Here is a 13,033-nt window from a genome sequence, read left to right as displayed (position 1 = left end):
ATTCTTCATAGCACCCCCCCGTTGTATTCTGCCTTCTAAAAACAAGGTACTGGGGATATGTAGTATGCAAGAAAATATGGTACTTTTTCTTCCTGAGAAGAGAAGCCTGGCCAAACCTGAGGATGCCTGCAAGAACTCTTCTCTTGGAAGAGCCTTGCAGAGATGGCTGCAGGTTATCCTTTCTGTAGTCTACAACAGACAGAAAAACACTTGTTGCTGTTGATGCAGGTACCCACTATCACTGTAACATAGGAGCATGTGCACAGCCATGGAAATAACAGTGTTAGTATATCTAGAGTGTAGTATATCAGAGCAAACATCCACATTCACTGACCCACAACACCTTAACACCCTGGTCTTATACTTAACCAGTATCCTCTTGTGGTGATCCAGTTACTGCCCATCCGTCATTCCAGGGGCAATGCTGCATGTGCTGCTGAGAGGCTGTTACCAGAGTGAAGTGGGTGACCTGGAACACTGGGAACGATGAAGGAGAATCTCTTCTTGCATCTAGAAAGAGGAGTGCTCAGTGCCAGAGCTGAGGGAGGGTGGTTAGGGGGAATTTTAAAGAAGTGGTTCATTCATTTGCAAAGAAGGCCTAAGGCTGTAGGCCACACTCTGTTCACTAGCTGAATGGGTGTTTCTGGGTTGCTCATGTCACACAATTAATCTTTCCTGGAGCAGTCCCTTAAACTAATATCATGCATACTTACCTGGCAGGGGAGACACAATGATCTGGAAGGTGGTTTTCCTAGGGCCCGCTGATATGTCCCCCACAGGAGGTTTATATTGAGCAGATTCTTTTTGGTATTGGGTGGTGGAACCGGAGCGTGCTCCATCAACTCCATGCATTGACCTGGTATTACAGTGCTTCCAGGACCGGTGCAAAAAAAAAAGTCTCTTGAGGGAGCAGTTCTGCCTGGAATAAAAAAAATAAGCACAGTGCCTACAATCTAATAGACTATGCACTGCAACCTCCTGCTAAACTGGTATGCTGTTTGCATGCATAGCTCTTCCATGCCTTTGGGGTGTTGGAAGCAAAATGGTAGCGTGAGCAATTCTCTCCCAGTTCATGGAGCTACACAAATTCTGGGCATATGCAAACTTTGTGGCAAGCGTTGCATGTGCAAATAGCATTCCTTGGTGCATGTACCACTGTGGATGTGATATGCTGAACCATTGCAGGGTTGTAGTGTTTACCACTGCCACCCTAAAACCATGACTCCTCCCAAAGCATAGTGGCCTTTAAGTACCATCGACCTCTAATGCAGCTGTGATAATGTGCTGAATCAGGCTAGAATATAGGATTTGAATGGAGGTGGATTCTTGTAGAGGTCTCCTATCCTTAAAGTGAAAGGACAAGAGTACTATGGAGAAATCCCAGCTCAGCCTAAAACATGAATCCGAGCTGAACAAAATTATCTGATGCAGTATATAACAATTTAAAAACTAATCTTGGAACTTTGGTGTCTTGGATGCAAGCCAGAGAGTACAGAACATTTTGGAACAACAGGATATCCAAAAGGTGGAACTCTGAAACATCAGTAAATCATTAACTTGTAGGAAGAAAAGCGAATGAGGAGCAGTCTGGGACCCTTCTTTTTAGAAACAACATATATGTAACTACGGCAATCATGTCAACAAGTGCTTTTATTTTTGCAACAAAGGAACTTTTTTTCCTTCGAAGTTAAAGGAAGACTGTTCACTGCTGGAGGAAAAATTATATCCAGGAGGTTGTGCTAGTAGCGCAAATCCCAGCTCTTGGTCAGCTGTACCTATGAAAGGGTACCATATGAAGCTTTCAGGGCAGGGGAAGAAGAAGTCTCTGAACTTTTAATTGGCTCTTACTTGGTTCCCAGATAAAACATTCAAAGGGAGCAGAGCTCAGTCTTACTTACACACTCTGTACATCTTGTTTGCTCAAGATGCACATAGCAAATCAGGGTAGTTTTTCTCAGATGAAATTCATGCCTGGAATTGCAGTTTTGAAATACTAAAGGAGAGCTAAATTATTAGTCAGTGTAAGCAGTCATGTTTCATGCTTGCCAGATTACATATCTTGTTCTTCCCTTGATTCAGTCATCTCCTGTCCCCAGCAAAGTTTTGCTGATAAAGTAAAAGTTTGCCTGGATATTGCTTCTTTAAACCTAATGCAAGTATTTTAACATTTTAAATCAGACTTTTTCAGCTGAAAATGAATACGCTGTTTCAAGTAACAGTTTTAGTTGTTTTTGAGAGAAAAAAAAAAAGGCAGATCTGTTTGGAATAACTGAATGGCTTCACCTAAAGGTGATTCCAGTCTTCAGAGTTTTCCCAGCTATGTGTATGTTTATAATATTGTATATGTTCTCAATGAAATTTACCAAAATTAGTCACGGAGCTGTATTTCTGCTAGTGAAATGCCTGATAGCCTTTGTGTTTCCACATTATAGAACTCCATTAAATACAAAAGAATAACAAAAACTTGTAAAATGATATTTGACCAACAAAATACCTAGGGTCATGGAACAACAAAGGCAACTGAGCATAAAATAGATCTTTTTTTATTAAGAGATGCAACACATACTTGGTTGAAGACTACAGATGGAAATAGAAACCAGTTGCACTGCTCTATACAGACAGGTGACTGGTCACTCTGCAACTTATTCTTACTATGCAGGTACAATCTTTCCTGCAGCTGTGGAAGTGAGATACTGTACTTGTTTGGAGCACCAACACAATAAGTATTTCCCATGGAAGGATAACTGGGTTCCTTTTAAGTATTCTGCAGTAGCAATCAGGTTACCCTCCATGCTAGTCTCTAAAGCTATTTAATTGTATCCTGTGGGCCCCGGCAGACATTACAATTAAGAAGTAATTAACCTGTTAATCATGCCATAAATAGTAACCCTGCCACACATTCAAGGAATTAATGGAGTGACAAAATGGGAAACCAGCCACACAAATATTCCACAAAAGATGCGTAACTTTTTTGTGACAGGATTCCATTAGGCCTCAAGTTGAACGCAGGCAGGGTAACCAGAGCCAGCTCCAGCACTTGTGTGGTCCCAGGCCTGGGACTAACAATTGGCCAATTGTCAGTCCCAGCCTTAGGCCCCCTGCCCCCCCTCAGGCCCCAGGGGAGGCACACCTGGGCCAAGGGTTAGCAAGGAACTAGTTGGGGAGCTTCTGTTACCAGATTTGCCCGCTACTTTGGGGTGTGCTCATTTATTAGGGCTAGGGTCTTGGTAATTCTATCAATGTGCTGCTTGTGTTGCTTGTGTTTCTATTATGGAGCTGTATCTCTCCCTTCTGCAAGCCCTCACCCCCAGTGGAGCTATCTTGCAGGACTCAGTTCAGTGGGGCTGGGTTCCTCCAGTCCCCAAATCAGTCATACACACAAACACACACAGATTACCATGACATGCCTGACCTGGCCGGGTTGATCAGCATGGACAGGCTGACACCCTCATATGCCAAGAATCAGTTCATCAGAGCAACAATAACCACAGTCAGACACAAGCACACAATTAAACAGAATTCCTCTGAATCTGGCTGGGTGTCCAGATGACACCCTCGTGGGCCAGCATTCAGTTCATTAGGGCACGTCTGAGCCAAACTGGGTCAATCAGCCTGTACAAGCTGATCGCCTTATGTGTTTCGAACTCAGCACGTCCCAATCTTTTAGTCTCTTGATGAGCAGACCCCACAGTATTTCTAGGCTTCACAGGGATCTTTAGCTTAGGTAAGAGGGGCGTTGCTGAGCAAGTGGGGAAAGAGAAGTAAAGAGGCAAAATTTACCCAGTTACCACCAGTATGACTATAAAAGTTATTTATTGCTAAGTAGATTAAATATATATTGACACTAGTAGCGATAGACATGCAAAGGAAAAACAAACACAAACAGTTACAGTGTACCCTGGTTTTACTAAGTATTTGGGGAAACTTAGCTCAAGCTTAACTAGTACAGTGCAAGTTCAGAAATTTATGCTTAGAGAGAAGAGAAAAGAGAGAGAGAGCTGGGATCTCACTAGTCCAAGGCACTCGGGTTGCAAAGCTGACAGGTCAAAGTTCTCAGCACGATCCTTGAAGGGAGATGATCTTCCTCCTGCAGCCTCTCCAGAAGAAAGCGGGTGGTGTCAGCACACACACTGCTGCTTCTTTTACAGATTTTTATACCCCCAGTTCAGTTTCTTTCAAGCATTCTCAATATTGTAAATCAAATTGTCTTTTCTATTGACAAGGGGTTATCTGGGTGGAACATCTCAGGAACTTGATTGATACTCAAGAAACATCTACTTGGGAGCCAGCTTGACATTCCTATGGATAGCAGATATACTTGATGGGATATCTCCTGGTGTCTTCAGAAACAATAGATTGCAGCATCAGGGTTTTTGGATTTTTACTTGCTGTGAACAAGCCTTAGCTTAGCATGACTTTTCCAGATCTTATTATAGTCTTTTAACAGACTTAAGGCAATTATTGGAGTGTTCATAACCTGTTGCGGAGAGGACTTCCACCAGTCGTCTCGGGAAAAGTATGACAACACTTGTGGACAGGGCTCCAACGGGCTGGACGCTGTGATGAACCCTGTACCATTGTTCAAATGTTGCCCATACCCCCTCTGACTCGGTCTGTTGCCTCAGCATTCCCTAACCCGGCAACCGAGTTGTAGCCAATTAAGTTTACATAGGCCTCCCATAGTGGGACCGGGGAATGTATGGCCCGAGATCCCTAATAAACTTACTTTTGCTTAGAGGTGTGTGTGTGGAGGGAGGAGGAAAAGTCCTTTGTAAATCCAGATTAGAACTGGTCTGATAAATGCTGAACTGGGTGTGGGGGTTGATTAGCATTTGGAGCACAGCTTCCCCATCATGCAGTGCTCCCCTGCTTTGCTGATCCCAGAATTCACTGCAGTCTCTGCTTCAGGTTTTCTGTTCTCCATCTCTCATGTAAATGAATGGTCATCTGTTCCCATCTCAGATGCAAATGAGACCTAGGGCACTTGTTGCACTTTTGTCACCCTTATCTGGAGGGTTTTAGGTGCGTCTCTCACTGCATCTTAATCAATTTCTGTTTAGGTGGGGGGGCGGAAATGGCGATTCTTTGTGAGTCAGACAGTCTGTGTCCTGTGTCAGGGTTCCCCAAGAACATGGAACTGACAGGTAACACTTCTGGAGGGACTGGACGTGTTCAAGTCAGACAGTTCAGACGATCTCCACCCTAGAGTACTAAAGGAATTGGTCAAGGTCATTGCAGGACCCCTGGCACGGCTTTACGAGCACTCATGGTACTCTGGTGTGGTGCCAGAGGACTGGAAAAGGGTCAACGTGGTTCCCATCTTCAAAAAGGGGAAGAAGGAGGACCTGGGAAACTATAGGCCAGTTAGTCTTACTTTGATCCTAGGCAAGCTGTTTGAGAAAATTATACTGGCACACATCCATGAGGGACCAGCAGGGGATTTTATGCTTAGGGGCAACCAACACGGGTTCATCAGTGGCAGGTCCTGTCAGACCAACCTGGTGGCCTTCTATGATCAGATCACCAAATCCTTAGATGCAGGGGTAGCAGTGGACAGTCTTCCTGGACTTTAGGAAGGCCTTCGACACTCTCTCACCCTGTTCTCAGTAAGAAACTGGGGGGCTGTGGTGTTGACACCCACACAGTCAAATGGGGTGCCAACTGGCTGGAGGGCCGCACCCAGAGAGTGGTAGTGGATGGGTCATTTTCGGCCTGGAGGGATGTGGGCAGTGGGGTTCCCCAGGGCTCCATCCTTGGGCCTGCACTGTTCAACATCTTCATCAGCGATTTGGACAAGGGGGTAAAAAGCACCCTGTTCAAATTTGCTGATGACACTAAGATGTGGGGGGATGTGGGCACTCTAGAAGGGAGCAATAGGCTACAGTCAGACCTAGACGGGTTACAAGGGTGGGAGGACGAGAATAGGATGGGAGTCATCACTGACAAGTGCAAAGTGATGCACCTGGGGAGGAAGAACCGGCACCATACCTACAGGCCAGCCGTACCTTGTCATGCATCCACAGATGCATCTCAAGCAGATCCAAAGAGGTGATCCTCCACCTCTATGTGGCACTGGTCAGGCCGCAGCTGGAGTACTGCATCCAGTTCTGGGCGCCGCACTTCAAGAGGAATGTGGACAGCATGGAGAGGGTCCAGAGGAGGGCCACTCGTCTGATCAGGGGACAGCAGGGCAGGCCTTATGAGGAGAGGCTGCAGGGCCTGAACCTGTTCAGCCTCCAAAAGAGAAGGCTGAGGGGGGATCTAGTGGCCTGTTACAAACTAGTCAGGGGGGGATCAGCAGGCATTGGGGGAGTCACTGTTTCCCCAAGCACCGCCAGGAGTGACCAGGAATAACGGTCACAAGCTGGCAGAGGGTAGATTTAGGCTAGATATCAGGAGGCGGTACTTCACGGTCAGGGCAGCTAGGGTCTGGAGCCAACTTCCAAGAAAAGTGGTGCTGCCCCCTACCCTGGGAGTCTTTAAGAGGAGGTTAGACGAACACCTTGTTAGACCCCAGTACTCTTTCCTACCATGGCAGGGGGTCAGACTAGATGATCTACTCAGGTCCCTTCTGACCCTAGAAACTATGACTACACTGGTCCCAGTCTCAGGACCATCTGGGAGTCTGGAACTGGAGTTGGGACCAACAATCTGCAGGTTGCAGTCTTAGGGTGGGGACTGCGACCAGAGTCTTGAATCAGCTCCAGTGTGGTCCTGAGGCTGAGACAGACAGCAAGCTGATGGTTGGGTCCCAGCCATTGGACTGCATTGGTTTACCCTGGGATGCAGGCACTTGGCTTGCAATATGCTGATATAGAGAGAGCCCAAAATTATGATCCCAGACTCTCGGTGCACAGGCAGGTATCAATAGCATGATTAGGATCTGACCCCCAATCCCAAAATTGCATATCCTGCCAGGTACCCGTGCCATTTGGGAGTTGTTGAGAGTGGGGATCAGATCCCATTGAGTCATTAAATGAACACGTTCCAGGGGCCCTAGAAATAACCTCCACAGTTTATGGAATCAGTACTTTGGTCCTGACAGATTTCAACAGTCTTTGCTGAAGCAGTCATCCCTTAAGCTTGTAGTTGAAGATCATGTCACTGTTTGTTTAAATAAGCAGAAAAAGAGGTGTGCTGAAATAAGTCTGCAGTTAGCAAATGCAAGCAACATTCCAGCAGTGTCTTATTTGAGCCCTCCTAAAACTAACTTACTTTAACTGAACAAGTCAATGTGGTATTTTTATCACAGTTTGTGCACAAATTCTTTGGCATTGTGACAGTTGAAAACCACTGGTCTAAATGCTTTTTTTCTGGTAGATCAGTTGGGATTGTTAAATACCCTAAAAATGAGCCTTGCCTAAAACTGGCTTCACAAATCCAGTAATAGCTTCTTCCTTGTCAGATCGTGTGGTTTGTTTTGTTGTCTTCCTTGGGTGTCCTTAATTGTCCTTTGCTGTCTTCATGAACATAGAGTGCCACCCTCCCTTCTCTTGGGATCAAAGTTCAGTCATTGAGCTGCTTCAGTCTTGCCACCCCCCATCCCTTTCCCCTCACCCCCAAGGTCTTGAGAGTACCTCTAGCCATACTACTTCTGACCCACATCTAGAAAAACATCAAAAATGATTCAGTTCTTGACATTCATGCCAGGTAACTAAAAGTTTTGAGTCTATATTCTTCAGTCTCATCTCCTTTTGGTAGAAATCCTTTGGCCACTCCTTCAAATGTGATAGAACACCAGGTAGATATTTCCACCAAAATGAGCAGCTGAATGTTTTGCATCTTCTCTGGTTTTAACCCTGTACCCAAAGGGATGCCATATCTTACAGTTGCTTTCTGCAGTGTTGGGAAGGTAACCTTGCAGACACAATTGATTGCAGAGCAACTGTCAAAACTGTAACGGCTACAAATTCGCTTCTTTAGATTACACAGCAAGAGTCATTTTATGGCTAATTCTAACTGAAATCATGGAAAACTCAAACACAAATACTGCCTTGTTTTAAATGATTTATGTTGGATGTAATCCAAGATATCTAAATGGCATTTGTTAATTGACCAGCAAATTCTTCCTGTAGCTGTGTTAAGTGTGGCTGTTGGCAGCACAAAGTCCAAGCAAACAATGCCCTTTCTTGTGCCACAACTGCCCAAAATTGTGAGCATGACAACAGGTAGTAAAAACTTATGCAGCTTTTTTGTAATGGATGTCTGTTTTGACTTTGAGAGAAGAGCACAGGCAGCCCCTAGCTGCCTCTCTGGTCACTTCAGAAGGCTAATCCTGTGCATTTCAGGAATTCCCCTGCAAGGGTGTTCCTGGGGCATGTGGGATCAGGCTTCTGAAGCCCTAGGAGTGCTTGTCTGGGTTCTCTGCATACAGAGGTACACCCTGGGGGTCCCCTGGTTAGGTTGTGGCAGTGCAATATGCATGTCTGGGAAAAACCCTAACTCAGGGCATGTCTTTGCAAATGGGAGAACCCTGTGGTTCCCCTACTTGCAGATGCGCTCCTTGAGTTGGCTCCTTCATTCCTCAGTTGTCCTGCAGGATCGGACCCCTAAAGCCCTGGGAGCAACAAGGGCTCTCATCTTCAGGACAACAGGCAATGTCTTTGTTGTCCAGTGAAGTGGATCAGCTGTGCAGGAACACATCTGGGAACAACTGATCCAACTCCAAGGATGATGTCTGTTTATAACCAGAGTATCACGCTTGAGTAGTCTGTGATTTACCTTTCAATAACATCTCATGTGGGTTGTTCTTAGCTTCTGTGGTTTCCTGTCTTTGAGGTAGAAAGGCGTGTGTGCAGCTGACAGAGGAAAGGTCTGTCTTCATAAATGTATCTGTTAGTATGTAATTGTTGTAGATGCTTGAGGCAGACTAGCCCTTGATTCTATTCCAGAATCTTAGCACAACCCCTTATTTATGAATTCCATTGCATCTGAGGAGCTTTTTCAATCATTCCCATCAACCTGGAACCTTTTAGGTGATCTTTTAAATACTTTAGTGTTCTGATGAGGTGGAATGAAATTGCTGCTTGGTTGTGGGGAGAAGGCAGGTCACCTTACATACAACTATTTTCCCCATGGGGAGTAATGGGGAAGAGAATTTCTGTCAGCAGTCCCTTGGAAAATGGGAGTTCCCTTTTATTACTTCCCTACTGAGGGAAGGGGGTAGCATTTTATTTAACAGGGTAATATTCTTATCCATCTTATCCTGTCTTGTTGCTACTTAACTAAAACTGCTCTGCCTCTGTGACTGGCTGATGGTAAGCTGCAAATGACTGGGCAAGTCTGTTGGTGGGGAAAAAATCCTTTGTTTCCACTAGCAAAGGAAATGGAAAGGAAGGGAAGGGACTCCTACAAAGCTAAAAGATGCAACCTAGGCTGGTATTTCTGTGGAGGAAAAGTTTTCCCCATGGAAGACTTGAGGATTTTATGGGGTAGTTGAGGGCGGGGGACACAAACTGATGTGGCAATCAATATGCAGAGTGGTTTGTGAAATCATGCTACTACAGGCTTTCTGCTTAAGTACAGACAGTCAAAAAGCCTGAGGCTGAATTGTTGCAGGTTAGTCTAATATGCAGAAATTAAATTAAATTGGAAGTAAACAGACATTTACCTTCGATTCAAGAAATGCAGCCACATGCCTGCAGTGACTCAAGCCAGAAGCCAGGAGGCAGTAGAGCACGTCTCTCTGGCACATGGCCAGCATGGGCTGTGTGTTCACTTCCTGTTCCTGCTGCCCCCTGAGGTCTCTGGGATTTGCAGTCCAGATTCACAGCAGCAGGACTCTGCAGGGTTGCTCATCGCTTCCTCTTCTTGCTCCCAGGTGCCTCTGGAATTTGTAGTCCACAGTAACAGCCAGCAGTATGTTTGAGTTGGGAAAGGAGTGTTTAACTCCTCATCCACCATCTGTTGACCTCCCACTTCCCACCCTGCAGACTGGGCTGCATCCCCAGGTGGGCTTGCCCTGTCCCCTGTCACCCTTGTCAGCCAGCCCTCACTGGCCTGGCTAGGGAGCAGAGGGGTGGGGCCAGCCCTGCTCTCTGGAGCAGACAGCACAGCACAGCCCAGGGCTGCAAAGTATGCTGGGATGCTGAGGGACTCTGATTTAACTTGAATCAGGAAGGGGTCTGGGACAGAAGTTTCATAAAACAGTTTTAGCCATTTTGAAACTGGCTTATGTGCATTTTGTTACAGGTTTAAACCAGTTTCTGATTATTTAAACCCATTTATGTATAACTTATATTTCTAGCTTCTGTGAATTGTATCTTGTTGTCAGTTTCCCATGCCAGAGCTCTTTCTTGTTTCTGTTTCAGAGTTGTTCTTGCTTGGGGTCTAAAATGAACACCATCCTTTTCTTTGTGACGCATTTTCAGTTTGAAGCTAACCACTTGCCATTGTTAACAGGTTTTCTACAGACTTCCTTCTCATTTGAAGTGAAAGAGAGTGGTAAAATCTGCATAATTGCTGATCTCTTGGTAAACTTCTCAGTGGAATACCCTGCCAAGGATCACCAAAAGGTAAGAGCAGTAGCTCAAATTCCGTGTGGCACTTTTACAGGGGTGAGGAGTCTCTAGTGAAAGTCTGAACAATCATTAAGCCAAGAAAACGTGCTGTGCAAACAGCCCTCTTTAAAATCATGCTGCTTTTTTAAATTAATCAGGAAATAAAAGTCAGAAGACTGACACACAAAGGAATATGCCTAAAGTAGTCCATTACTGCCTGTGGAGGCTTAAGTAATCCAGGCGCTTCTATTCGCAATGAAAGGTACCTTCACTGTAGTGAGCACAGGACTTGGTCCTTGCAGCCTGCCTATGTGGCACCAAGCCCCAGTCCTGCCACTGGCTCTGACAAGACTCCTTATGTACACTAGTTGCCAAGTCTGACGCTTTGACTTTTGTATGCTGCAGGGCCTCTCCTTCATGATGCTAAATAGTTAGGTTTCACTTAAATGACCTCTGGAAAAGAATTGCTTTGAACATTAGGTCTGTGCATTGTCTCCTAATATACTGTTTTCCCACTTGGAAATCTCTGCCTTGATTGCTATATCTTCTGGATGGGCTTTTATGGATAGCTCGTAATCTCACTGTAGCTGAGAGTTGTGGGGTTTTTTTTAAGTCTGCAGGATTTCCAAATCTCTGTTATGCTTTGCTAGTTAGAAAAACATCATTCACTACTTTTCTATTAGTGCACTTGTAGGACACACTTGTTACATTAGGTCACAAGTAGCCTAGGTGGTCTCATATTATACAGACCTTATATGCTGTCAGGTATGCTATTCCTATAGCTGGCTGCATGCTGGTCACTCCAAATCAGGTTAAGTACATTTAGGTCTTCAGTTGAGTTTGACAGTTCTCCCTGTGTCTGTGCTTGTCAGTAACTAATCACTTATACCAAAGATGTCAAGTGTTAGGCCCATGGAGCCTCTTTATCTGGCTCTGAAGTTGGGGAGGGTGTGGTCTGTTGCAAAATCCAGGACACTTACCCTGCTGGGCAGGGCCATTGACCGTGAGCTTGGCTCCTTCTGGACTTGCTCTGCCATGCTGCTGCTGCAGCAGGCCTCCAGCCTCAGGCCAGATCCAGCCCAGAGGGAGCCCCATAGTCTGTCTGGTTCTGGCCTGGGCCCCAGGTGAGTTTTGACACCCCTGAATTTTTTCAATCGTCTGCAACAGACTTGTGATTATTCTCTTGAAGTGTACTTGTCCTTGCTTTAACTTGGGTAAGGACTAGGGTTTGTTATCACACCTGCTGCTTTTTCTGGTTAAAAAAGAAAAACGGTGTGGGCAGCCAGAGGTTCTGGTGTTTAATGTCCACCTCACTTGTGTTTGAAATTGCATTTTTAAGTCTAATGGCAAGGGCATTTTGGGGGTGATCTTTTTATTGGACTGACTACATGGTTTGGATAAAATTAGACGAGCTTTTGAATGCAAGGTGTTCTTCATCAGGCCTGAGGAAGGGAGCATGCCCATCCATGATTAAGAATAGAGGGTAGAGCTGTGATATTGGAGAGGAGCGAGATTCCCAGGGGTATCGGTTACCAAAAGAAAAGCTTGTATGGCAGGGGTAAGCAAAATACAGTCCACGGGCCAGATCTGACCCACCAAGCACTTTCATCCACCCTGCAGCACCCACCAACAAATTGTGCCCCATGCAGCCCTTCCACCCACAATGGTGGGAGCACGGCATCCACATGTACACACTCCCCCAAAACACCCTATTGCACCTCGATCCCACCCTTGTGGGCAGAAGGGCCTGGCCCAGCCACGACACAGCTTCCAGACGGGACTGCTGCCACCCTTGCTGCAGCCCCAGGAACCTGCTCAGCTTCCCCAGCCTCCAGGTTGCTCTGGGCAGCAGGTGGGGAAGTGGTGGGGGTGGGAGTGCAGAATGTGGGGCTGGCGGCAGCAGCGCAGAACTCAGATGGGCAGAGTGTGGGTGCGAGGGAGGGTGTGGGGACCCCTGCCTTTCCCCCACACACTTCTCCTCATGGTATGCAGCCTCAGCAGGTGGGGGTGCTCGTGCCTGGCACAGACGCCCAGTGTGGCACACCTCTGGCCAGTGCTGCACATCGAGGCGAGGGGCACAGCCTCTGCTGGGCAGTTTCTATCACCAGCGCTACCTGCTGCGCATGTGCAGCCTCCGCACTTGCACAGCATGGGAGGGAAGCCCTGTGTGCTGGAGCTGGAGGCCTTCCCCACCAGCACTGCATGGCACGAGAGGGAAGCTCCAGGCGTCTTCCCCCAGGGGGGGCGAGGAAGGCAACTGGCTCCAGCATCTGGGACTTCCCTCCCATGCACAGCAAGTGCAGGGAGCAGGGGCGATAGTCTGCCCAGCAGAGGCTGCGCCCCTCACCACAATGTGCAGTGTTGGCCGGAGCTGCGTCCCGCTGAGCACCAGCCCCTGCACTGAGCACGAGTGCCCTCAGCGCGTCTGCTGCTGCTGCTATGCCAAGGGGGGAGTGTAGGGGGTTCCCACACCCTACAAATGCCACACACCAAAACCCTGCCCCATAACCCCCCACAGCTCACCATATACCCAC

At 46.7% G+C, this 13,033-nt stretch overlaps 1 protein-coding gene and 1 pseudogene across 1 annotated transcript in view; both read left to right on the top strand.

Moving 5' to 3' along the window:
* LAMP1 (lysosome associated membrane protein 1) overlaps nucleotides 1-13,033 on the top strand; it is a 40,946-nt gene that overhangs the window by 12,993 nt on the left and 14,920 nt on the right. Inside the window, exon 2 of the mRNA XM_090021920.1 lies at nucleotides 10,402-10,514. Within this exon, the coding sequence (XP_089878046.1) occupies nucleotides 10,402-10,514 (113 nt within the window). The remainder of the gene's footprint in view (nucleotides 1-10,401; nucleotides 10,515-13,033) is intronic.
* On the top strand, nucleotides 802-886 carry LOC149874735 (U2 spliceosomal RNA; annotated as a pseudogene).

The sequence above is a fragment of the Crocodylus siamensis genome, chromosome 1, assembly GCF_052110815.1.
Source record: "Crocodylus siamensis isolate JL-2025a chromosome 1, ASM5211081v1, whole genome shotgun sequence".
NCBI classification, from domain to species: Eukaryota; Metazoa; Chordata; order Crocodylia; family Crocodylidae; genus Crocodylus; species Crocodylus siamensis.
This window is presented reverse-complemented; position numbering and strand designations above follow the sequence as displayed.